The sequence below is a fragment of the Pagrus pagrus genome (genome assembly GCF_965226575.1).
Source record: "Pagrus pagrus genome assembly, chromosome: 19".
Classification (NCBI taxonomy): domain Eukaryota; kingdom Metazoa; phylum Chordata; class Actinopteri; order Spariformes; family Sparidae; genus Pagrus; species Pagrus pagrus.
Genome location: NC_140203.1, coordinates 185,230 through 211,456, shown reverse-complemented (window position 1 = coordinate 211,456; position 26,227 = coordinate 185,230). Strand labels below are relative to the sequence as shown.

The following is a 26,227-nucleotide window of genomic DNA, read 5'->3' as shown; positions in this document are numbered from 1 at the left end:
AGCAAAGAGTAGGCGGAGCCTAAATCCTTCTGTGGTTTGGATTGGTTCCACAGGGCCTGTGGTGTGCAGCTGTACAGTCACGTGTGATGTCACAGTGTGTGATGTCACAACGTGTGATGTCACAGCGTGTGATGTCACAGCGTGTGATGTCACAGCTCTGATGTGGATGGAAACGTGAAGACAAGAAACATGTCAAAATGTGTTCGTGTTAACTGAAGATTACAAAACTGTGGAAAGCCATTAAAACAGGAAGTGATGTCATAATGGAAGAATGAGTTGGTCCAATTAAAAGGCACGCAGACTTTGGCTTGGTTTGACCCCGCCCCCGACTGATCTCCAAGGCGACATCATCACTGAATATATTTAGGTTTCAGAAAAAGATTGAAGAAAAACTTAAATCATTAAAAAAATGTTGCTGAACAAAAGAAACTGAATTTGTTTCTATGGAGGCCCTGAAGGGTCCAAACACAATACAACACAGCACCACACAGCACCACGCAGCAGCACCACGCAGCAGCAGCACGCAGCACCACACAGCAGCACCACCATGCAGCACCACACAGCAGCACCACCATGCAGCACCACGCAGCAGCACCACGCAGCACCACCATGCAGCACCACGCAGCACCACCACGCAGCACCACCACGCAGCACCACACAGCAGCACCACGCAGCACCACGCAGCACCACCACACAGCACCACGCAGCAGCAGCACGCAGCACCACCACGCAGCACCACACAGCAGCACCACCACGCAGCACCACACAGCAGCACCACGCAGCACCACCATGCAGCACCAGCAGCACCACGCAGCACCACCACGCAGCACCACACAGCAGCACCACGCAGCACCACCATGCAGCACCAGCAGCAGCACGCAGCACCACCACACAGCACCACCATGCAGCACCACGCAGCAGCACCACCATGCAGCACCACGCAGCAGCATGCAGCACCACCATGCAGCACCACTACGCAGCACCACCACGCAGCAGCACCACTACGCAGCAGCACCACCACGCAGCACCACACAGCACCACCATGCAGCACCACGCAGCAGCACCACGCAGCACCACCACGCAGCACCACCACTACACAGCACCACGCAGCAGCACCATGCAGCAGCACCATGCAGCAGCACCACTACGCAGCAGCACCACCACGCAGCACCACGCAGCACCACGCAGCAGCAGCACACAGCAGCAGCACGCAGCAGCACCACTACACAGCACCACGCAGCAGCAGCACCACTACGCAGCAGCACCACCACGCAGCACCACGCAGCAGCAGCACGCAGCAGCAGCACCACCACGCAGCACCACGCAGCAGCAGCACGCAGCAGCAGCACGCAGCAGCAGCACGCAGCAGCAGCACGCAGCAGCACCACTACACAGCACCACGCAGCAGCAGCACGCAGCAGCACCACACAGCAGCACCACTACGCAGCACCACGCAGCAGCAGCACGCAGCAGCACCACGCAGCAGCACCACCACGCAGCACCACTACACAGCACCACGCAGCAGCAGCAGCACACAGCACGCAGCAGCACCACTACACAGCACCACGCAGCAGCAGCACTACACAGCACCACGCAGCAGCAGCACGCAGCAGCACCACACAGCAGCACCACGCAGCAGCACCACACAGCAGCACCACTACACAGCACCACGCAGCACCACGCAGCAGCACCACACAGCAGCACCACGCAGCAGCACCACGCAGCAGCACCATGAGCCTCGCTTCAGATTTTAATCCCTCAAATCATTTCATGAAATGAGCTGCGGAGGGTCAGAGGTCAGACGGGGAATCAGCAGCTTCCTGTTTCTGTGGCTTTTCTCCTGAAAATCATCGACACGGAAAATCCAAACAAAACTCAAACAAATACAAACAACAACACAAACAATAACACAAACAATAATTCAAACAATAATTCCTGAAAGTTTCTTTAATGGAGCAAAAATCATAAAAACAAGAGATTTGAATTAAATATATTTTAATAAAAAAAAAGAAGATGGGACATTTGAAGATCAACCAATCACAGCTCAGCTTGATACACACACACACACACACACACACACACTCACACACAGATATACAGTATACATACACACACGTATAAATACACACACCCAGGTACGACAGGTGGGCGGGACGTCAAAGCGTTACCTGTTTCATGTTGTACAGTATAAATACATTCATGATTTAAAAAACCTTCCCAAAATATATAACAAATATACCAACAGTACGACCATTAACAAAAAATCATTTTTAACTCAGTGAAAAAATTCTACAAAAAAATCCAAAGTCAGATCGACTCGACCCGCCACCGAACCTCGACCCAAACACCACGTAAAAAATCAAAACCAGCAGAATAATTCAGAAAAATAAGGCACAGAAGAAGGTTGAGACCGCAGCCACTGAAACTCCTACAACAGTACTAATAACAATAATAATAACAACAATAATAATAATAATTATAATAATAATAATAATAATGATATCAGCGTGGAGCTGATGGTGAAGCTTCATCAGTGAAAATGTTTTGACTTCATTAAAAGTTTGGAATTTAAAACATAATTAAATCAATGAGCTGCAGATTAAAGATGATTATTGAAATAATCTTGATCAATAACTTCAGACTGAATTTTAATTTGACTTCTGACTTTTGTTGATTTTGAGAAAAAAGCAGTTTTATTTTGAAAATCTTTGTAACTTTAAAAACAAGTTGTTTTTTTAATTTAACATTCAGACAAAAAAGTTTGACTCACATCAGCTGGACTCCACGGCCCACAATGCATTGCTACCGGGCGCTCAGGAATGTGCTCTGTAACCATGGCGACGCCCCATGTCATCGTCTGCACCTGTGATGTCAGAGCGTGTGTAGGCACAGAAAGCTCGGTGGTGTCGGGGCTCTCCCATTGGTCCCTTTGTTCCTACCGCAAACCAATCAGAAGCCCTGAAATGTGGTTGGTTGGTCAGCGCCAAAGGTCAAAGGTCAGAGAGAGGTCGGAGGGAAAAACAGCCAACAGGTCCAGAAGGAGACTGGGGGTCAGATGGTGGACTTGGAGACTTGGGGGTCAGATGGTGGACTTGGAGACTTGGGGGTCAAATGGTGGACTTGGAGACTTGGGGGTCAGATGGTGGACTTGGAGAAGGAGACTCGGGGGTCAGATGGTGGACTTGGAGACTTTGGGGTCAGACGGTGGACTTGGAGAAGGAGACTCGGGGGTCAGACGATGGACTTGGAGAAGGACACTCGGGGGTCAGATGGTGGACTTGGAGAAGGAGACTGGGGGGTCAGATGGTGGACTTGGAGACTTTGGGGTCAAATGGTGGACTTGGAGACTTGGGGGTCAGATGGTGGACTTGGAGAAGGAGACTCGGGGGTCAGATGGTGGACTTGGAGACTTTGGGGTCAGACGGTGGACTTGGAGAAGGAGACTCGGGGGTCAGACGATGGACTTGGAGAAGGACACTCGGGGGTCAGATGGTGGACTTGGAGAAGGAGACTGGGGGGTCAGACGGTGGACTTGGAGAAGGAGACTGGGGGGTCAGATGGTGGACTTGGAGAAGGAGACTCGGGGGTCAGATGGTGGACTTGGAGACTTTGGGGTCAGACGGTGGACTTGGAGAAGGAGACTCGGGGGTCAGACGATGGACTTGGAGAAGGAGACTCGGGGGTCAGATGGTGGACTTGGAGAAGGAGACTCGGAGGTGCTGGTTGTGGTCCAGCTGGTGGTCGTGCAGAGCGATCAGAGCCTCGATGGCCTCCTCCACCGACGCCAGCTGCATCAGAGCCATCTTCCTGTCCTTCCTGTGACAGCAGGGGAAGTGACATCATCAACACGAGACCAAAGGAGGGAGGGGCACAGACAGAAGGAGCAGCGGCCATGTTGCGTTATGATTTTGAAGCTAACTGTAGCTGGAGCCCTGACGGACCGTTCAGATTTACTCACTGGAAGAACTTGAAGGCTTTGACGGTGAAGCCGCTGGAGGAGAAGACGTCCTTCAGGTCGTCCTCGCTGACCGCCGAGCTGCGACACACAAACATTCAAACATTCACACGGATGAGCTCATTAATATGAAGACAGACCAGCTGACTCCGTCACACGGCGGTCTTACGGGATGTTGGACAGGTGCAGTGTCGCTGACGGAGGGAAGATGTTGTTGAAATTTTTGGATCCGGGTTTTTTGAAGCGGTGGAGGGCGGAGCCTGAGAAGTCCTGAGTCAGCGCCTGTTCTTCTTGCCCCGCCCCCCCTCGTGGCAGCTGCACCACCGGGTGTTTGGACAGCATCACCCGAATCATGTTACCATGGAGACGCTGACCGTTCAGGTGACTCATCGCTGTTGGAACAAAAAACAGAGTTACAGGAGTGTTCGGGTCAAACAGACGGGTCAAAGAATTCAACTTTAAATATAAAACATCAAACTGTCGAGTTCTTCTTGTTCTGTGGACACAGATCATCAGGTGATGATCCACTTCCTTATGGACCTGTGGTCCGGCAAACGGACCTGCTGTGTTCTGTCACAGCTTCACAGGGAACTAACTTTTGATTGGACGAAAACATAAAACAGCTGATCTGTTCTGATCTGATCTGTTCCGATCTGTTCTGATCTGATCTGTTCTGTTCTGGTGTGAGGGTGAATAAATGAAGACGAGTCGGACCGAGCTGAGCCTGAGTGCCGTCGCTCATCTGGACCAGAGCGTTTTCCTTCTTGTTGAAGAGGATTTTCACTCTCTGAACGTCTCCGTACACACCTGAAACACACACAACAACAACAACAACAACAACAACAACACATTAAATCCAGCCAGAACTTTGATAGAGATTTAAAACATGTTGGATCATCTGAACTTCACGTTTGTGATATAAAAATAATATTCTGTACGTTTTATTTCACGTTTCTGAGTTTAGTTTCAGATCTTCGTCTGCAGGAGCAGGAAGGAGGTTCTGGTCACTTTATATTTTAAACACACGTCATAAAAGTCCACGTTAATCAACATTAACGTTGTTGACGTGGTTCTGTCTCACGTTAACGACGTCTGAATGTTTCTCACCGAACAGGATGAAGAGGCAGTGAGGTGAGACGGTCTGCAGAGACAAACAGGGTTCAGACAGTTAGTGGAGAGAGCAGCACTCTGATTGGTCGGTTGCTGTGTGACAGTATGTGACCTCTGACCTCTGGGTTCAGGTTGGACACCAGCAGCACAGAGTGGACAGCAGGAGGCGCCACCTGCATGGAGACACGGGGAGGAGACACCAACGAGCCGGGGACGGCCGCCATCGACAGGCCTGAGGACGAAAACTTTATTTAAAACAGAGACAGAACGCGGGACATAACAGAGATACTGACACAATGAAACTTTATTTAAACACTGTGTGGACGACTGCTCTGTAGGGCTGGATGGTGTTTGGACCGGGCTGCTGAGGAGGCTGCAGCTGCTCTGTGTTCTGATGGTCTGGACCTCCAGTCGTCAGCTTGTTGGTCAGACTGAGCTCAAGTCAACAGACATGATGCAGCTTCTGATTGTCCAGCTGTGCAGACGGAGTGGAGGACAGTGGATATGACATCCTCTGTGGATCTGCTGGTTCTGAGAGTGGACTGGTGAGGGTCCAGGCTGCAGTGGTGTTGTCTCACATTGATCTGGATCCACAGGGCGTCATGAAGACTCGACACAGCAGACGTTCAGAAGACGAACGATGGAGGCAGGAGGGAACCGTCATGATGACATCAGCTGGCTGATCGGATCATGTTTTCAGTACAGGGTCGGGTCAATCATCTGGACCAGCATCATCTCCGCTCTCAGCGGACTTCACAGCCGAGTCTGTGTTGAGGGGATCTAAGCTTCTGTAGTCTGTGATGTTCTGGATACCGAGGTCCGCTCCGGTCTCTGCTGATGTCTCGTCTTTGTCTCCTCGTCGGCTGACTGAACTCTGGACTCTGTAAACATGAAACACTGAGCGAGGAACAGAGAAGCTGTCTCACCTGAGTGTTGGTGGAAGGTCGGTGGGAAAGCTGACGCCCCGTATGGAGGGAGAGCTACACCTGTGACACACACACGCACGCACGCACGCACGCACGCACGCACACACACACACACACACACACACAGGGTGAATCATTAAAACGTACAGATGTCTCAGCTAGTAAAGATTTAACAACATGTAAATCTGTTGCTAGGAAACATCTGTCCAATCAGTTATGTAAACAGGAAGTCACTGGCGTCTCACAAGCTAGCAGAACTCCCAGAATGCAACATTTACAGCAGACCAGATGATTCATTGACGTTAACGATCTTCAGGGTTTTCTCTGGAGCTGATGATGAAAGAAACTAACGAGGGAGACATGTCCCCGTCTTCTCGTCTCTGCTGAGTGCTGCACATGCTCAGTACAGATGAGCTAGCGACAGTCCCCAGTGTTCAGTATGTTTAGTTAGCTTTAGCATTAGCATGAGCTGGTCTTACCGAAGGCGGCGGCGGGGTCCAGCTCTCCTGTCGGCAGGTCGGCTCTGGTGAAGTCGCGGCTCTTGTCGTTGTTGTACTTCACATTGAGCGCGCTCAGTTTGGAGAAGTCGATCCTCAGCGTGCAGCAGCCGTTATAGATGTTCTGACCGTCCAGAGACTGAGACACAGAAGACACAGCTGTTATCTGATTGGACCAGAGCTGCGTGAGTGACTCTGAGCTGTGACTGGTGGATTTTATCAGCTGTCCAGAGCCGCTCATGAGCTCTGCTCTACTGAAACGCTGTCCGAGTGTGAACACTCATGAACAGCATCTATACTTTTACATCTATACTTTTACATCTATACTTTTACATTCAGCAGACACGTTGGTCCAAAGCGACTGACACTAAGGACATTTGTGACAGAACACAGTAGCTGCTTTTATGTGTGTGTGTGCGAGAGAGAAAGTGTGCATGTGACTCACAGCCTTGGCGTGCTGAGCGTGCACGGCGTCACTGAACTGCAGCAGAGCCTGAAACTGGTTGTTTCTGGTGAACGTGATGATTTTCAACACGGAGCCAAACTTACTGAAGATCTGCAGACAACACGGGACTTTAGTTATACACAACAGCACAACAACACAACCATACAACAACACAACAACACAACAACACAGCCATACGACAACACAACACCACAACAACACAACAACACAGCCATACGACAGCACAACAGCACAACAACACAACAATAATACCACAATAATACTACAGTCACAATAAAGGGGCGATGCTGAGCGACCTGCTGCAGAACCTCCAGCGTCACCGGGTAAAATAAATTCTCCACGATGATTCTCAGGACGGGACTCTGACCCGGAGCTAAGCCCCGACCCTCTCCTCCGGACGCTATGTTCCCAGAATGCACTGCTGCTGCACTGATGGCCTGCAGCGCCACTCTCTGTTGACAAACAAACAAATAAACCTTAAATCTGTTGTGAAGGATTCAGGGACATCTAGTGGTGACGCTGCAGACTGCAACCGACTGAACAAGCAGTCTGAAGAAGTGGGCGGGGCGGAGCCGCTGCTGCTCACCTGATTGGTCAGGTTGTCGGTCTTGAGCTCGCGGTGGGTGGAGTACTGAATGAAGATTGGCTGGTTCCTGATGGTGGGCGGGGCTGAAGTGTAGTAGTTCACCATGGTAACGGCCGCTTCCTCCGACGCCATTTCTAAAAAACCCTGAAAGACATTTACGTTTAATACGATGGTCGTGATGAAAGACAAAGAGTCGGTGAACAAATGACACAATTAATCTGATGAGATAAACATTTCAAATGTTTGTAACTTTAAAGTTCATGAGGTTAGCATACATCCTCAGTGTGTGAGCATTAGCAGTTAGCATTAGCTGTTAGCACTGACCTGGTTTTTGGCCTTCAGCGTGATCAGCTTACTAACTCGGCCGAAAGGAAGCGCTAGAGCGAGCACTTCCTGTTCAGAGACGTCAGCAGGAAGCTGACGCAGGTGAAGGACTCGAGATGGGACGCACTGAGCACGCTCAGAAACACACAGCCTATCAGTGCCATCCACTGTGGACGAATAATCACTGGTTACTTTGGGGGGGGGGGGTCCTTAACTGACAGTGATGGAGAGAGAGGAGGTCTCACCTGTGGACAGGTTGGAGGTGCTCATGTTCGCAGAGCAGCTGATGGAGGAAGGAAACACTGATTCCTGCTGAGACAGAAACATGAAGCTCAGTCAGTGTTTGTGTGTGTGTCTGTGTGTGTCTGTGTGAACAGTTCAGTTCAGTGTGAGGGTCAAAGATTTACAATGAAATAAAAAGACGTGTGAATATAAATTAATTAAATCAGAGTTTGTTTGATAATTAAGACATTTAATTATTATTTCTGCTCTCGTTTGTTTCATGTGTTCAGGTCTGAACTGTGTAGATCGACTCGTTGCTTCAGGTCTGAACTGTGTCGATCGACTCGTTGCTTCAGGTCTGACTGTGTCGATCGACTCGTTTCAGGTCTGAAATGTGTAGATCGACTCGTTGTTTCAGGTCTGACTCGTTGCTTCAGGTCTGAACTGTGTCGGTCGACTCGTTGCTTCAGGTCTGAACTGTGTCGATCGACTCGTTTCAGGTCTGAAATGTGTAGATCGACTCGTTGTTTCAGGTCTGAACTGTGTCGATCGACTCGTTGTTTCAGGTCTGAACTGTGTAGATCGACTCGTTGCTTCAGGTCTGAACTGTGTCGATCGACTCGTTGTTTAAGGTCTGAACTGTGTAGATCGACTCGTTGCTTCAGGTCTGAACTGTGTCGATCGACTCGTTGCTTCAGGTCTGAACTGTGTAGATCGACTCGTTGCTTCAGGTCTGAACTGTGTCGATCGACTCGTTGCTTCAGGTCTGAACTGTGTCGATCGACTCGTTGCTTCAGGTCTGAACTGTGTCGATCGACTCGTTGTTTCAGGTCTGAACTGTGTCGATCGACTCGTTGCTTCAGGTCTGAACTGTGTCAATCGACTCGTTGCTTCAGGTCTGACTCGTTGCTTCAGGTCTGAACTGTGTCGATCGACTCGTTGCTTCAGGTCTGAACTGTGTAGATCGACTCGTTTCAGGTCTGAACTGTGTCGATCGACTCGTTGTTTCAGGTCTGAACTGTGTAGATCTTCTCGTTGCTTCAGGTCCGACTCGTTGCTTCAGGTCTGAACTGTGTCGATCGACTCGTTGCTTCAGGTCTGAACTGTGTAGAACGACTCGTTGCTTAGTGTCTGAACTGTGTCGATCGACTCGTTGCTTCAGGTCTGACTCGTTGCTTCAGGTCTGAACTGTGTCCATCGACTCGTTGCTTCAGGTCTGAACTGTGTCCATCGACTCGTTGCTTCAGGTCTGAACTGTGTCCATCGACTCGTTGCTTCAGGTCTGAACTGTGTAGATCGACTCGTTGCTTCAGGTCTGACTCGTTGCTTCAGGTCTGAACTGTGTCCATCGACTCGTTGCTTCAGGTCTGAACTGTGTAGATCGACTCGTTGTTTCAGGTCTGAACTGTGTCGATCGACTCGTTGCTTCAGGTCTGAACTGTGTAGATCGACTCGTTGCTTCAGGTCTGAACTGTGTCGATCAACTCGTTGTTTCAGGTCTGAACTGTGTCGATCGACTCGTTGCTTCAGGTCTGACTCGTTGCTTCAGGTCTGAACTGTGTCGATCGACTCGTTGCTTCAGGTCTGACTCGTTGCTTCAGGTCTGAACTGTGTAGATCGACTCGTTGCTTCAGGTCTGACTCGTTGCTTCAGGTCTGAACTGTGTAGATCGACTCGTTGCTTCAGGTCTGACTCGTTGCTTCAGGTCTGAACTGTGTCGATCGACTCGTTGCTTCAGGTCTGACTCGTTGCTTCAGGTCTGAACTGTGTAGATCGACTCGTTGCTTCAGGTCTGAACTGTGTCGATCGATTCGTTGCTTCAAGTCTGAACTGTGTCGATCGACTCGTTGCTTCAGGTCTGACTCGTTGCTTCAGGTCTGAACTGTGTCCATCGACTCGTTGCTTCAGGTCTGACTCGTTGCTTCAGGTCTGAACTGTGTAGATCGACTCGTTGCTTCAGGTCTGAACTGTGTCGATCAACTCGTTGTTTCATGTCTGAACTGTGTCGATCGACTCGTTGTTTCAGGTCTGAACTGTGTCGATTGACTCGTTGTTTCAGGTCTGAACTGTGTCGATCGACTCGTTGCTTCAGGTCTGAACTGTGTAGATCGACTCGTTGCTTCAGGTCTGAACTGTGTCGATCAACTCGTTGTTTCAGGTCTGAACTGTGTCGATCGACTCGTTGCTTCAGGTCTGACTCGTTGCTTCAGGTCTGAACTGTGTCGATCGACTCGTTGCTTCAGGTCTGACTCGTTGCTTCAGGTCTGAACTGTGTAGATCGACTCGTTGCTTCAGGTCTGACTCGTTGCTTCAGGTCTGAACTGTGTAGATCGACTCGTTGCTTCAGGTCTGACTCGTTGCTTCAGGTCTGAACTGTGTCGATCGACTCGTTGCTTCAGGTCTGACTCGTTGCTTCAGGTCTGAACTGTGTCGATCGACTCGTTGTTTCAGGTCTGACTCGTTGCTTCAGGTCTGAACTGTCCCGATCGACTCGTTGCTTCAGGTCTGACTCGTTGTTTCAGGTCTGAACTGTGTCCATCGACTCGTTGCTTCAGGTCTGACTGTGCTGGTGGACTCGTTGCTTCAGGTCTGACTCGTTGTTTCAGGTCTGACTGTGCTGGTGGACTCGTTGCTTCAGGTCTGACTCATTGCTTCAGGTCTGACTCGTTGTTTCAGGTCTGAACTGTCCCGATCGACTCGTTGTTTCAGGTCTGACTGTGCTGGTGGACTCGTTGCTTCAGGTCTGACTCGTTGCTTCAGGTCTGACTGTGCTGGTGGACTCGGACATGTTCGTGTTTGTGCCTCATCATCACTAAACGTCTCGGCGGACATTTTAAAAACAGAGCCAGTGAAATGAAACAAGTCATCCACACTTCTTGTTGACAGTCTGCTCTCTGTGCACACACAGTTCTCGCGGGACTTCCGCCGCTGAATCGTCACTGTTCGCTCGCGACACTTTCAATCAAAACAAAACCAGAAAAAAAGGAACACGAGCGACAAACAGCGCGCGAGCGGCGGGAAAATGGAAAGTAGAGACGAGCAGAGACGGCTCTGTGGCGGGAAAATGTTTCAGTAAACAGGTAAACAACAACAAAAATGAGCGAGGGACTGACGCCAGAGGCTCGCGCAGGTGCGGTTCAGTCACCAAGGAAACGCGAGGGAGGAAGGAAGGAAAACAACGGCGGGATGTCGGAAAGGTCCGGGATGGTTTCCCGCGCTCACCCGTCCATGGTCCGCGAGGAGGAAGAGGAGGAAGAAGAGGAGGAAGAGTTGTTTTGGTCCGCGAGCCCACCGCACCGCACCGCACCGCAGCCACCATGGAGAACAACGAGCTCACTTCCCGTTTGGTGACGTCACGGGAGAACATGGCGGCTCGCGCGGACACGCCTCAGATCCGATCGATAATAATCAATAAAACAGTGTTTATTGTTTTATTTTCCTGTTTGTGTCCACAGACAGTTCGATTATTCACTTATTGATCCGTGATCAGGATTTCAGTTTGTCTCCTCAGTGAGGCTGTGATATGGTGTTGTTGTATTATTATTATTGTTATTATCACCGTTTATTATTATTATCATCGTATAGCTATATTATTATTATTATTATTTATTATTATTATTTATTATTATGTATTATTATTATTATTATTATTATTATTATTTTATTTATTATTATTATACACAGCACAATGACACACACTGACTTTAACAAACTTCCCTGAGAGATTTTTCTTCGGTCACATTTTCTCAAATAATCACAGTTTAACTTTATAGTTTACTTATTAAATGTACTTTAATAATAAAGTAATAATAATAATAATAATAATAAAAGTAAATGTAGCAAATGAACAGAACCGCTGCGGCCACTGTTATAACTGTTGTACTTTATAACTGTTGTACTTTATAACTGTTGTACTTTCTAACAGTGACGTCACCATAGCTTCAGTATTAACAGCATGTTCAGTACCACTGACTCGACTCTGAGGGTGTTTTATTAAAAGATAACGAGGCTGCAGATCATTTACAGACTAAATGCAGCTGCTACTCAAAATATTCAGCATCAATATGTATCGATGACACTTTAATATATATGTTGTGTTATTGTTAAATTAAACATGGAGGCAGCGTTCTGTAGTTTCATGTCAAAGAGTCGTATGATCCTACAGTGAACATTAAAGCAGCACGATGTAGATACATAATCAATAATTCACCTGTTTGTTTTTATGACTGAATAAACAAACTGACCTTAAAGGAGTTTCACTGTGTTTATATGTGGCGGACCCTGCCACCTTTCTAGCTTCAAACAGTGTCCTGGGACCTTATTGTCCTCTGAGATCAGCTGGTTTATTCACTGATGGAGACAGATGATGTATTATTACCTCATTAATATTGTAAATATTAAAGATAATGATAATGATAATAGTAATAACAATGATTTTGATGATAATAATAATAATAATAATGATTATAATAATGATTATAATAATGATAATACAGTCATGTATGATGGGGCCTCATCAGAGGAGGAGGTGTTTAACCAGCAGAGACTTAATGTTGAACATGTTTTATTACACTGCTGTGTATGAGAGTCCGAGAGGTTCGACAGGACTGGACCGGTCCACACATGGTTCACCTCTGTAAAGACCGAAGAACCAGGCTGAGGGCTGTGATGTCACTTCCTGTACAGTAGGTGGCGCTGTGCACCTCCGAGCTGTTTGTGCTCCGCCGGTTGAGCCGAGAGGAGAAGAAGAAGCAGAAGTGGGTGAAAGGTGGAGAAGACGACGGGCTGTCATTCTTCTACACGGACTGTGTGAACGGTTCCATCTCTTTCTCCTCCAGAACAAACCCAACGATGCTGCAGAACACCGGGTGAGTGAAGCAACCGTCCCACAGCCAACATGTCGCTTCTCCCAGAACTCCGTTCAAAAAGACCGCTGAAAATGTCTGTTTTTAACCAAGAGTTCCTCTCAAAACCCAGAAGAAACCCAAGAATTAGTTCAAATTTCAGTGAATTTAGCACCTTTAGTTTGGGACTGAACTAAAGCCGAACTCTGTAGTGAGGAATTCAGTTTCAGAAACCGTACGTAGTTTGGTTCTGGTCCCTTTCTTTTTGACCTTTGAGCAAGGCAGGTTGAAAGTTGAAGGTTTTTTCAAAGGAGTTTGGTAACAGGCAATTCTCATTATCTAACCGCTCCTGTGAGCTCCAGTCTTCTTCTGTTCAGAACAATGTCCTGCGGATCATTGTCGGTCCGACAGAAGGGTTGATAAAGATCAGGATAGGTGAAGTAAACATCCGGTTTATCTACTGCAGAAACTGGACCGAGCTCGGTTTTGATCACTGTAAAAGTTACTTTATTTTCTCTGGAGTTTGGTGGCAGCAGCTCTGATGGTCCATCATCTTGTTGAGTTTCCTGCTCAGAACATAATTCTGTTCACTTTGAATCATCCAACTTAAACAACTCAACAAATCCGGGTCAGACTGGACCGACAGGGTTCAGATGGAGCCGGGTTTAATATAATAACTGTGTGTTTCAGAGGCTCCGTAGTTCAGGTCTGCGCTCTCTGTTTTGAGGCCATTGAGCAAGGCTCTTTAAAAATCTGTGTATTTGTCACAGGGGTTTGGTGAGAGCAGGGTGACACCTGACACCTGCTCCCCTCCCTCAGCTGCAGCAGTTAGCCTGATGCTAACACTCCCTCTTCACATTATAATAACTTCTATAATAAAACCTTAATCTTTATTGAATGTTGTAAAGTGAATGTAAAGACAAACTTCAGCTGCTGTGACGTCAGCACTCTTATCATCATACAGGAAATATACCTTCAAATTAAAAGCATATTATGCTGTCTAATGTTTGAGGGCTTTTATAATGAAAAGTCAGCCTCCAAAACTTTATTGATGTTAAATGCATCTTCAGGTTACACACAACCAATGAAGAGTACAGTTTATTTATTTTATATATTTTATTTATCTATCAAAATAATGATAATAAATAAATAAATAATAAATAAATATGTTTTTATTATTTATCTACTTTCCTCCGTCTGTGATTAAAAAACCAGTCAGCTGGAGGACAGGTTGTCCCCACAGAGAGCTGGAGGACAGGTTGTCCCACAGAGAGCTGGAGGACAGGTTGTCCCCACAGAGAGCTGGAGGACAGGTTGTCCCACGGAGAGCTGGAGGACAGATTAGAGGCTGGAAAATCCTGTTTTTCATTAACAAAATAAAGTTGACAGATATTAAATGTTGTCCAAACACAAACAGCTGCATGACGTCACATGACGTCACCCTCGACCTCCCTCACTCTCTTCCTGGGTTCTTATTGGACGATGAGTCTCCTGCTGTCTCTGTCTGAATGAAATCCGTCTCTGACTGGAGAAATGATGGTTCACATGAGGGACAGACGAACCAGCTGACACACCGGATGTTCAGGACCGGCAGGTTTCAATCAGAGTTCAGGTTCACGGGGGGGGGGGGGGGGGGGGGTTAGCCTAGCTTAGCACAATGACTGGGAGCAGTGGGAACCTGCTAGCCTGGTTTCACTGTCAGTGTGTGTGTGTTTTCTCTGTGTTAGCATGTTAGCTAACTGATTGCTCCGTGTTTCAGGAAGTTAGCCGGCCTCACGCTCTTCATCACCGGAGGGAGTCGAGGGATCGGTAAAGCCATCGCTCTGAAAGCTGCCAGAGACGGAGCCAATGTCATCATCGCCGCCAAGACCGCCGTGCCCCACCCCAAACTACCAGGAACCATCTACACAGCCGCTCAGGAGGGTGAGGAGCTAACAGGCTAATAGGCTCAATGCTAACAGACACAGTACAGAGAGTGGATTAATCCGCTGCTGAAAGTAGTCCCTGGAAAATCCCCTCCTGTGTGAGTGAGCAGCTGTTTCAGGAAACGACTGAAGCTTTTAAACATGAGCAGGTTTTAAAATCAGAACATCAGCCCAGTGTGCAGAGTGTCGCCGCTACATGCTAACGTGACACGTCAGTGACTGTTTCCTGTTTCCTGTTTCCTGTGTCAGTGGAGGCGGCAGGCGGGAAAGCGTTGGCCTGTGTGGTCGACATCCGCGATGAGCAGCAGATCGGAGAAGCTGTTCAGAAAGCCGTCGACAAGTTCGGAGGTAAAACAATCCTGGTGCTGCTGCGTTGAGCTGGCTGGATCAGATCGGATCGGATCGGATCAGATCAGATCAGATCAGATCCGATCAGACCGGATCAGATCCAGTCTGTTGCTCATGTTGTTTTATTATATCACAGTTTTAATCTTTAGACTTGTTTTATTTAATCTATATTTAATATAGATTTAAATTACATTCTATTATTATGATTATTATATTATGAACATTATTTTATCATTTGATTGATGAAATTAATATTAAAAAAGGAGAAATGACACAAAAAGAAACATGAAGAAGAAAACCAGGTGAGGTCTGAACTGACTGTTGGTGACTGAAGATATAAATGTGAGATGATCAGAAACACGAGGAGGTCGTTTGGATTTAAACTTCAGGATCCAGAAACTCATCAGAACCTTTAACAGATTCTCAACAAGTCTTTCTTTCTTGCCGTGCTCCTAAAACTACAGAAGCCCTGAGGGGCAGAAGACATTTTATCTTCTGTCTGGTCTGAATTAATTTCTCTCGTGTGTTTATGAGAAAACAAGTCTTGCAGGTTAATCTTTAAAAGTTCAGTCATTATTTTTCCGTCTGTGAAAACATTTTTTTTTTTTTTTAAAGAAAATTCAGGAGAAAAAACTTTTGTTCCACAGATGAAAAGAAAATTAATGAACTTTCCTCCAGCAGAGAAACAACTCAGTGTTTTACACTCTGAGAACAGACGAGCTGCAAAGATCTGATTCATGATTCAACCTGAAGGACGTCTCGGTGTCTCAGTGTCTCTGTGTCTCAGTGTCTCGGTGTCTCGGTGTCTCAGTGTCTCAGTGTCTCGGTGTCTCAGTGTCTCGGTGTCTCACTGGGTGGGAAGCTGGTGAGGGATCTTGACCGACTGACAGCTGACGTAATCTGAACTTCCTGCCCTGGCAGTGACATCATCACAGTGCTTGTTTATGATTGGCAGGAATCGACATCCTGGTGAACAACGCGAGCGCCATCAGTCTGACGGGAACTCTGGAGACGCCGATGAAGAAGGTCGAACTGATGTTAGGAATCAACCTGAGAGGAACCTACCTGACGTACGACACACACACACACACACACACACACACATACACACACGCGTGCATGCACACGCACACACACACACACACACACACACACACACAGGTAACGAGTGTGTGTGTGCCTCAGGTCTAAGCTGGTCATCCCTCACCTGCTGAAGAGTCGCAGTCCTCACATCCTGAACCTGTCGCCGCCGCTCAACCTCAACCCCGTCTGGTTCAAGAACCACACAGGTAACCATAGCAACCGACCAGGCAGCATCCAATCATGCACCTGAGCTGTAAAAACACGTCCTTGTGGTTCTTTTCAGCGTACACGATGGCGAAGTACGGCATGTCCATGTGCGTCCTGGGAATGGCCGAAGAGTTCAGAGGTCAAATTGCGGTCAACGCCCTCTGGCCTCGAACCGGTCAGTGGCTAACGTTAGCGTGCTAACAGGCTCCTCAAAAACTCTGCGTGATGCTAACCTTGCTCTGTGTATTGTTGCCGTAGCGATCCAGACGGCAGCGATGGACATGTTGGGCGGAGATGGCATCGGGAAACAGTGTCGTACGGCCGACATCATGGCGGACGCCGCCTACGCCATCCTGTCCAGACCGAAGGACTACACGGGTCACTTCGTGGTGGATGAGGACATCCTGAAGGAGGAAGGAGTCCAAGACTTCGATCAGTACGCGGTCCAACCGGGTGAGAGCATGCTAACTGAGCTAATACTAACCTAGCATTCCCAAACACTGTCATGTGGTACTTATGTGGTCTCTGATTGGGCGACAGGTCACCCCCTGCTGCCAGACTTCTTCCTGGACGATGCACCTGAGACCCTGGTCAAGAAGATGGAGCAACACGGTGAATACGACGCCATGTTTGTTGTTTAGATGAAGCTTCACATCATCAGTGCCACCTAATGTCACAATGACCTGTTTCTGTCTTCGTGTTGCCAGGGGCAACCCCAGCCTTCAAACCACCATCTTCCACCAGTGGACCAATAGAGGGCACGTTTGATGTCATCAGAGCAGTCATCAACGAAGACGTCGTCAAGACAACACAGGGCGTTTATCAGTTCGACCTATCAGGTAACAAGAGGAAGAGCATTATGTCCATATAAGGAGAACACGGGGGCGTGTCATTAATGTGTCTGTGTCCATATAAGGAGAACACGGGGGCGTGTCATTAATGTGTCTGTGTCCATATAAGGAGAACACGGGGGGGCGTGTCATTAATGTGTCTGTGTCCATATAAGGAGAACACGGGGGCGTGTGTCATTAATGTGTCTGTGTCCATATAAGGAGAACACGGGGGCGTGTCATTAATGTGTCTGTGTCCATATAAGGAGAACACGGGGGGGTGTGTCATTAATGTGTCTGTGTCCATATAAGGAGAACACGGGGGCGTGTCATTAATGTGTCTGTGTCCATATAAGGAGAACACGGGGGCGTGTCATTAATGTGTCTGTGTCCATATAAGGAGAACACGGGGGCGTGTCATTAATGTGTCTGTGTCCATATAAGGAGAACACGGGGGCGTGTGGTTTCTGGACTTGAAGAGCGGCTCTGGCAGCGCGGGTCAGGGCCAGCCACCCGTCAAAGCCGATGTCGTCATGACGCTGGATTCCAACGACTTCACCAAGATGTTCGCAGGTGAGCCGTCGCCGTGGTAACGCTGGTATAAAACTTTTTATGGTCCAGTAATGAGTCGGATCTTGGCGAACTTGGACCGCAGTGGAAACAGACATGACTGTCTGAGGGAACCTTTGCGCTCCTGGAGAAGTTCTGGGTGTCGAGATCACGCAGACAAACTGAGCTCACTAAAAGATAACCTGTTGCCCTGGCGACACTGTCACCAAACTATGAGTGGTGTTGTTTCCATGGTAACAGCTGTGTCCGTTTCAGGGAAGCTGAAGCCGACGCTGGCCTTCATGTCCGGGAAGCTGCGGATCAAAGGCGACATGACGCTCGCCATCAAACTGGAGAAACTGATGAGCCGCATGAACAAGGCCAAACTGTGAGACTGAAGCCCCGCCCACCGGCCTCATCAGGCCCCGCCCACTTCCTGTCTGTAGCTGTACTTGTTGCCTTAATAACAATAATAATAGAAATGCTGATGATGAGGATGATGAGATGTTAATAAAATCCACCTTGATAATAAACTGTGTGGTTTGTTTCTTCTCTTCAACCAGTAAATTAAAACGGGGCTGAACCGGGTCGGCTGGTTCCTTTTGATTTACTGAAGATGTTCTGAAATATTCTACAGTCCTGAACCGGTTTCTGTGAAGACGAGCGTCACCATACACACAGCAGGTTCGCTCAGATACAAAGAGTCACGGATGGAAACCTCAGAGTGAAGCTCCGAGTCCGACGCTGACCTGCAGAACTGGGCCTTAAATACAAACTCGGGTCTGACACCAACGAAGCTGAGACCAAAAGACCTGACTGCAGACTCGTAGAATACAGGTGACATGAAGCCTGGTGGCATCAGATCCAGCTCAGGAGCAGAGCAGAACCAATCACACAACTCTGTCAGCAACTCGTCTGCAGGCGACTCGTCTCAGTGACCCGTCTGCAGGTGACTCGTCTCAGTGACTCGTCTGCAGGTGACTCGTCTGCAGGCGACTCGTCTCAGTGACCCGTCTGCAGGCGACTCGTCTCAGTGACCCGTCTGCAGGTGACTCGTCTCAGTGACCCGTCTGCAGGTGACTCGTCTCAGTGACTCGTCTGCAGGTGACTCGTCTGCAGGCGACTCGTCTCAGTGACCCGTCTGCAGGCGACTCGTCTCAGTGACCCGTCTGCAGGTGACTCGTCTGCAGGCGACTCGTCTCAGTGACTCGTCTGCAGGTGACCCGACACGTCTGCAGGCGACTCGTCTCAGTGACTCGTCTGCAGGCGACTCGTCTCAGTGACTCGTCTGCAGGTGACCCGACACGTCTGCAGGCGACTCGTCTCAGTGACTCGTCTGCAGGCGACTCGTCTCAGTGACTCGTCTGCAGGTGACCCGACACGTCTGCAGGCGACTCGTCTCAGTGACTCGTCTGCAGGTGACTCGTCTGCAGGCAACTCGTCTCAGTGACTCGTCTGCAGGTGACCCGACATGTCTGCAGGCGACTCGTCTCAGTGACTCGTCTGCAGGTGACTCGTCTGCAGGCGACTCGTCTCAGTGACTCGTCTGCAGGTGACCCGACACGTCTGCAGGTGACTCGTCTGCAGGTGACCCGTCTGTAGGTGACTGCTGTGTTTCTGTCGGTCCGTTCAGTCCAGGATCCATCAGGTGAGTAAAGCTGCAGGTCGATGTTACTGACTCAGTCTGATGCTGAGAGACTAACAGGAGTTCTGAAACTAATGGACCCGGTAAGCTGTTGACACTTTGAGCTCTGCTCGACATCTGCAGTCGTCATGTTTGTTATCGTGATGTTGTTTCTCTGAGTGTCACTAGAACCTGTCAGCTGATCAGGATGATTGATGACGTATTGAAGCTGGTTCATTTTAATCAGAATGATCCAAAACGGTTCTGACCGTTGAACCATGAACTCAGTGTTTCTTTAACCAACTCAAACCTTCTGATCTTCATGTCAGTCTCCAAACAGCTGAACCCGTCTCACTGGTTCCTCCAGTCAGACTGGACTGGAACCGGTCTCAGTCTGATGGAGCTGCTCAGTACCAAACAGTTCAGTTCTGTAAAGTGACAAAAGTTCTCACACAAAGTTCTGTCGAGTATTTTCATGTAAAACTTTGTTGTTTTTACACAAAACTGTTGTTGGGCCAGTTGCCATGGTGATGTACCGCATTCCTCTGTTGCGACGCCCACTGATGTCTAGTTTTGTTCAGAGGTTGTCGTGACAACGCCAGAGGGCGGAGCCTCACTGTTCCCCTGCTACCGATTCGTCAGCTGCACGACCTCCCTGGCTCTGAGCGAGTCGATTGGTCGGTGATGAAACATTGAAAAGAGCAGTTTGTTTGTTTGTTTGTTTCTCTCTCTGTTTCTTTGTTTGTTTGTCCGTCCATCTTGTTTTGTTTTTTGTGAAATTCATATTTTTGTGTGTTTATTGTTTTTTTGTCTTAAGCAAAGTTTATAAGGATAAATATTTGAAGTAATGAAGAATCAGTTGTTGTTGTTGTTGTTGTTGTTGTTGTTGTTGTTGTTGTTGTTGTTGTTGTTGTTCCCTTCAGGTTCCTCTGGGCGGCTCCACTGAGCAGCACTTCACAGATGGCGTTCCCGTGGCAAGAGTTTCTTTTTGTTTTTTGTGTAAATAAAGTTTATTAAAAAAAACTCCCCGCCCATAATTTTGTTTATTATTATTTAGTTATTTTTTATTTATTTATTTATTTATTTATTTATAGAAATCAGAAATGTAGAAATCCCGATCCACACTCCATACCAGTAGGTGGCGGTAATGCACCAAAACGTTGTTTGTCAGCCGCCAAAAAAACACGAAGAAGAAGAAGAAGAAGAACTCCCCGCCCCTCGTGACAAGTCACGTGAGAGGCCCGCAGCGTGACGTGCCATCAGCTGACTGCGGTCAACAGAGGAAGAAGACAAATCCTCCGTCGACCTTCATTTTGGTGAATTTCTCCGGCTCTCCCGCAGCTTTCCTCCCCGACATGGCGAGTCAGTCTCAGGGCATCCAGCAGCTGCTGCAGGCCGAGAAGAGAGCGGCCGAGAAGGTGGCCGAAGCCCGCAAACGTGAGTAGGACAGGCGGCCTGCGAGCCCGCGGCGGCCCGTTAGCCCGTTAGCAGCTTGAAACGGAGAAATATCGGCGTTAGCGTGAAAAACCTCTGTGATCACAGGTGTGATTACACCTGTGATTACACCTGTGTGAGAGGAGCAGGACGGAACCGGAGGGACACACGGGAGGAGACAGAACCAGCAGAAATGAGACGGTCGAGCTGTAACTGAACTCAATGGGAAAATCTGTCCGTTTACAGATTCTTCGCTCATCATTTAATTTGTATCCGCTCAGAATGAAACTGAGATGATTTCAGAGTCAGTAACTTCCTCCTGTCACGTCGGCTGCACGACTCTCCTCCTGACGGCGCGTGGTTTCATGTAAATGTGTGCTTTTCTAACAGTGTGTGCAGCTCAGTCAACCATCTGTCCCTCCAAGTCCATCACTCCTGTGGACACTAACCGGGATCAAGAGACGCTTCACGAGTTAAAACCGCCGATTCAGACAGTTTGTCCTCCAGTTGAATCTGTGAACTCGGATAGTCGATCACTTCATGTGTGTCGGTGCCGGCGGGCTCAGTGGCGAAAACGGGAAGAAATGTGAATGATGTTCGGTTTTTCAATCATGATGTAGTGCGTGTAGTTAATCATTGAACATACTGTACTAACCCCATTAACTTAATGTGATCGAATAATTACTACATTTTCAAGTCATGTTTAAACTGGTCAGTCTGCAGTGAGGACGGTGGATTTCTCTCTTTGACCAGATACTTCAGGGACTTTTGTCCTTTTCTCCGTGTGGAAGTCTTTTATTTTGTGTGCACTCACTGCCACTTCCTGCTGTTGGCCTGTGTGAGTCAGCCGCTGAGCATCATGGGATATGGTGGTCATGTCTTGTGATGAAGAGTCATAGAGAATGAATGGGGATCAGAGAGAGAGAGAGGACAGGTGATCAGTTTAGATCAGACAGCAGTAATCAATAACTTCATCAATCAGTTCAGGGATAATAGTCACCTGCAGAATCACCATGACAACACGCTGACAACAACAGTCACTTCCTGGTCGACAGCTGACGGTCTGTTTACATTTATCTCCAGCTGTGACATGTAAACAAACCGTGACCTGCTGCTCCACGGGGACAAAGAAGTCGCCTATACTGGTTACTGTTCAGTGTGTTTGTAAAATGTGACATGTTCAGATCAATAACATGTTTCTTCTTTCATAAATTGAGTGTAAATGGTGAAATCAGTGTAAACAGTGTGTTCAAACAGCTGCTAAATGTTGGCAGGTCAGACTTTAGCACTTTAGACACAGAAGCAGACAGGCTGGTACAGCCATGCTGCCACAAACTGACACTTTTTACAAGGAAACAAACAACTTACTGTTTTCATTTAATGCTGAATTTACAAGAAGGAGACAATGATTCAGAGTCTGTCAGAGACAGAGTTTCACTACGTTAGAGAGTTTGTTTTAACTCAACAACTCTTAAAATCACCACATTTGTAAAGGGAGTCTGGTGATGATGAGGTCACGTGCCACCTGAGTGATGAGATCTCAGATGTGTCCATTCACACCTGATACCAGGTCTGAAAGCCTCTCTCTCTCTCTCTGCTGTGTTGTGGGTGTCTCTCGCCCTCTGCAGGTAAGAACCGGCGTCTGAAGCAGGCGAAGGAGGAGGCTCAGGCTGAGATCGAACAGTACCGACTGCAGAGGGAGAAAGAGTTTAAGACCAAAGAGGCGGCGGTGAGTCGCAGCTCTGATGTTTCATGTTGTTCAGGTTAAATTCATAATGTTGTGAATGTTTCACCTGATCAAGTCTGAACACGTCAATAACTGAGGGACGTTTTTCTAAATGTTCACTAATATTCATCTTTTCTCCACGTTTTCATTTTACTTCCATATTATCACCTCTTTCTTGTTATTTTAGTATTTTAATGTTTTTATTTACTTATTGTTTGTTTTTTAAAGATTAATTTTAATTAAATGTTTTTATGATCTTTTAACTGACACTTCCTGCTGTCCGTGTTATAGTCACATTCTTTATAATTCATCTAATTAATTAATGTTCCTGTCCCCCCCAGGCCCTTGGTTCCCATGGCAACAGTGCGGTGGAGGTGGACCGCGACACGGCCGAGCGAATGGGTCGTATCCAGGCCAGTTACCGTGGTAACCGGGAGGCGGTGCTGGGCGAGCTGCTGCGACGCGTCTGCGACATCAAGCCGGAGTTTCATGCCAACTACCGCGTCGCTGGTTGAGGGGCGGGGCCACTAAACAACAGGGGCGGGACTAACTCGAAGGGGGCGGGGCAAACAGAGGAGACATGGACGTTAGCATCATTAGCTTCATAGCTTCGATCACAGCTAAAGTTTTTGTGACTCAAACAAACAAAATTCAAATTCTCCCAAACGCTTTTATTTTGAAGGATGCAAAGTTCATAACTTCCTGTTTCCTGCCCCGAACAAAGAAGAGAACGTTAATAAATGTTGTTACTGTGTTGATGTTTACGAAATATTTATATATATCAGAATTAAGTTTTGTTTCCTGAATCTAACAAAATAAAAGTCTTTCTTCACTGGTTCTCTGTCAGCCAATCAGCTGTCAGTTTAAAACAAAATGAAATCTGGTTTGATGAGCTGATTGGTTGTTTGTCTGTGAACACTCGTGTGTGAAAAGGCTTTTATTGTGAAACTCTTGTGCATTTCCACAGTTTGTTGGTTGTTTCCTGTGTGACCTTGTGACTTCCTGTTGATGTTTGTGATGTGATGATGACAAACAGAAAACAATAAACTGAATGATGATTGGCTGAAGCTGTGTCATGCTGCTTTGTGATTGGCTGAAAGTCTTCCCAAGGCAACCTTGAGGAGTCCTTGAAAGAGTTCTGTGTGTTTGAGGACAGGTCCTTGAAGAGATTCCTGATGTGGCATGTAATCTATAAAGTAACTAGTAACTAAAGTAAACAAACAAATGTAGTGGAGTGGAAGAATAAAGTAACAGAAAATGAAAATACTCAAAGTACTCAGAAGCTTCAGTCACCGCCTGAGTATATTGTGTTTATGTGGTGTAATCACATTACTGCTGTGCTGTAGAAGTACTCAGTCATACTCAAGTAAAAGTAAATGTTAGAATATTACTTACTGAAAAGTACTCAAGTATAAATCTTAACGTATCTGATGGTAAATGTACTTACGTGTCAAAAGTACAAATAAAAGTAACTAATACATGCGTAAAAAAGTATTTCCTTCAAAAAGACTGAATGTTTTTTTCTTCTGCTTCAAATCAGTTTTTTATCCGATTGCCAACAAAATAAATGTCATTAAAAATGTGTAACCTGTAAAGTAACTTGTAACTAAAAGTATCAAGTAAATGTAGTGGAGTAAAGAGTACAATATTTGCTCTCAGATCAGCTGAGTTCATGTTGATGAGCCTCGTTCATTGACATCAGGAGACATCAGGACACATCAGGAGACACCAGGAGACATCAGGAGACACCAGGAGACATCAGGAAACATCAGGAGACACCAGGAGACACCAGGACACATGAGGACACATGAGGAGACACCAGGAGACATCATGAGACACCAGGAGACACCAGGAGACATCAGGAAACATCAGGAGACACCAGGAGACACCAGGACACATCAGGAGACACCAGGAGACATCAGGAGACACCAGGAGACACCAGGAAACATCAGGAGACACCAGGACACATGAGGAGACACCAGGACACATCAGGAGACATCAGGAAACATCAGGAGACACCAGGACACATGAGGACACATGAGGAGACACCAGGAGACACCAGGAAACATCAGGAGACACCAAGACACATGAGGAGACACCAGGAGACATCATGAGACACCAGGAAACATCAGGAGACATCAGGAAACATCAGGAGACACCAGGAGACACCAGGAGACATCAGGAGACATCAGGAAACATCAGGAGACACCAGGAGACACCAGGACACATCAGGAGACATCAGGAAACATCAGGAGACACCAGGACACATGAGGAGACACCAGGAGACATCATGAGACACCAGGAAACATCAGGAAACATCAGGAGACACCAGGAAACATCAGGAGACACCAGGAGACATCAAAAAACATCAGGAGACACCAGGACACATGAAGACACATGAGGAGACACCAGGAGACATCAGGAAGCATCAGGAGACACCAGGACACATGAGGAGACACCAGGAAACATCAGGAAACATCAGGAGACACCAGGAGACACCAGGAGACATCAGGAAACATCAGGAGACACCAGGACACATGAGGACACATGAGGACACACGAGGAGACACCAGGAGACATCATGAGACACCAGGAGACATCAGGAAACATCAGGAGACACCAGGACACATGAGGACACATGAGGAGACACCAGGAGACACCAGGAGACACCAGGAGACATCAGGAGACACCAGGAGACATCATGAGACACCGGGAAACATCAGGAGACATCAGGAAACATCAGGAAACATCAGGAGACACCAGGAGACATCAGGAGACATCAGGAAACATCAGGAGACACCAGGACACATCAGGAGACATCAGGAGACACCAGGACACATGAGGACACATGAGGAGACACCAGGAGACATCATGAGACACCAGGAGACACCAAGAGACATCAGGAGACATCATGAGACACCAGGAAACATCAGGAGACATCAGGAAACATCAGGAGACATCAGGAAACATCAGGAGACACCAGGAGACACCAGGAGACATCAGGAAACATCAGGAGACACCAGGACACATGAGGACACATGAGGAGACACCAGGAGACATCAGGAAACATCAGGAGACACCAGGACACATCAGGAGACACCAGGAAACATCAGGAAACATCAGGAGACACCAGGAGACATCAGGAAACATCAGGAGACACCAGGACACATGAGGACACACGAGGAGACACCAGGAGACATCATGAGACACCAGCAAACGTCAGGAAACATCAGGAGACACCAGGAAACATCAGGAAACATCAGGAGACACCAGGAGACATCAGGAGACACCAGGACACATGAGGACACATGAGGAGACACCAGGAGACATCATGAGACACCAGGAGACATCAGGAGACATCATGAGACACCAAGAGACATCAGGAGACATCATGAGACACCAGGAAACATCAGGAGACATCAGGAAACATCAGGAGACACCAGGAAACATCAGGAAACATCAGGAGACACCGGGAGACATCAGGAAACATCAGGAGACACCAGGACACATGAGGAGACACCAGGAGACATCATGAGACACCAGGAAACATCAGGAGACATCAGGAAACATCA

General features: G+C 47.7%; 3 protein-coding genes across 6 annotated transcripts; 2 read left to right on the top strand and 1 right to left on the bottom strand.

Annotated features, from left to right (window-relative positions):
- Window positions 1-1,396: 1,396 nt before the first annotated feature.
- On the bottom strand, window positions 1,397-11,659 carry LOC311274908 (polypyrimidine tract-binding protein 3-like). 3 transcript variants are annotated; one of them, XM_084382916.1, is made up of 14 exons: window positions 11,200-11,659; window positions 8,110-8,173; window positions 7,865-8,031; window positions 7,541-7,684; window positions 7,251-7,406; window positions 6,934-7,044; window positions 6,471-6,627; window positions 5,992-6,051; window positions 5,185-5,297; window positions 5,063-5,096; window positions 4,670-4,762; window positions 4,125-4,347; window positions 3,959-4,036; window positions 1,397-3,816 (listed from the first exon to the last, which is right to left on the bottom strand). In XM_084382916.1, exons 2-14 carry the CDS (start codon window positions 8,132-8,134, stop codon window positions 3,684-3,686), a joined length of 1,494 nt encoding a protein of 497 aa, XP_084239042.1. In that variant the 5' UTR covers window positions 8,135-8,173; window positions 11,200-11,659; the 3' UTR covers window positions 1,397-3,683. The 3 variants fall into 3 exon arrangements, with proteins under 3 accessions (XP_084239042.1, XP_084239043.1, XP_084239041.1); XM_084382917.1 differs by having other exon boundaries at window positions 8,110-8,176; window positions 11,309-11,659; XM_084382915.1 differs by having other exon boundaries at window positions 11,309-11,659.
- Window positions 11,660-12,756: 1,097 nt separating this feature from the next.
- On the top strand, window positions 12,757-18,405 carry hsdl2 (hydroxysteroid dehydrogenase like 2). Of its 2 annotated transcripts, XM_084382930.1 has the most exons (11): window positions 12,774-12,954; window positions 14,690-14,853; window positions 15,105-15,203; window positions 16,159-16,273; window positions 16,389-16,492; window positions 16,570-16,668; window positions 16,752-16,946; window positions 17,034-17,105; window positions 17,201-17,332; window positions 17,768-17,896; window positions 18,149-18,405. In XM_084382930.1, the coding sequence occupies exons 1-11, from the start codon at window positions 12,938-12,940 to the stop codon at window positions 18,262-18,264; spliced, it is 1,242 nt and encodes a 413-aa protein (XP_084239056.1). In that variant the 5' UTR covers window positions 12,774-12,937; the 3' UTR covers window positions 18,265-18,405. The 2 variants fall into 2 exon arrangements, with proteins under 2 accessions (XP_084239057.1, XP_084239056.1); XM_084382931.1 differs by lacking the exons at window positions 17,768-17,896; window positions 18,149-18,405 and adding an exon at window positions 17,366-17,448 and having other exon boundaries at window positions 12,757-12,954.
- Window positions 18,406-20,729: 2,324 nt separating this feature from the next.
- atp6v1g1 (ATPase H+ transporting V1 subunit G1) lies at window positions 20,730-23,723 on the top strand. The gene is made up of 3 exons (XM_084382940.1): window positions 20,730-20,933; window positions 22,559-22,659; window positions 22,998-23,723. The coding sequence occupies exons 1-3, from the start codon at window positions 20,852-20,854 to the stop codon at window positions 23,169-23,171; spliced, it is 357 nt and encodes a 118-aa protein (XP_084239066.1). The 5' UTR covers window positions 20,730-20,851; the 3' UTR covers window positions 23,172-23,723.
- The last annotated feature ends 2,504 nt before the right edge of the window (window positions 23,724-26,227 follow it).

Bases quoted from the DNA above. Each gene is read 5' to 3' on its own strand.
- hsdl2 (XM_084382930.1), top strand. The intron at 14,854-15,104 runs GTGAGGAGCTAA...TTCCTGTGTCAG, and splicing joins CTACACAGCCGCTCAGGAGG to TGGAGGCGGCAGGCGGGAAA. The intron at 16,947-17,033 runs GTGAGAGCATGC...ATTGGGCGACAG, and splicing joins TCAGTACGCGGTCCAACCGG to GTCACCCCCTGCTGCCAGAC.
- atp6v1g1 (XM_084382940.1), top strand. From the start codon at position 20,852: ATGGCGAGTCAGTCTCAGGGCATCCAGCAGCTGCTGCAGGCCGAGAAG. The intron at 20,934-22,558 runs GTGAGTAGGACA...CGCCCTCTGCAG, and splicing joins GGTGGCCGAAGCCCGCAAAC to GTAAGAACCGGCGTCTGAAG. The intron at 22,660-22,997 runs GTGAGTCGCAGC...TGTCCCCCCCAG, and splicing joins TTAAGACCAAAGAGGCGGCG to GCCCTTGGTTCCCATGGCAA.
- LOC311274908 (XM_084382916.1), bottom strand. From the start codon at position 8,134: ATGAGCACCTCCAACCTGTCCACAG. The intron at 6,628-6,933 runs GTGAGTCACATG...TCTGTGTCTCAG, and splicing joins ACGCTCAGCACGCCAAGGCT to TCTCTGGACGGTCAGAACAT. The intron at 4,037-4,124 runs GTAAGACCGCCG...TGTGTGTCGCAG, and splicing joins CTGCACCTGTCCAACATCCC to CTCGGCGGTCAGCGAGGACG.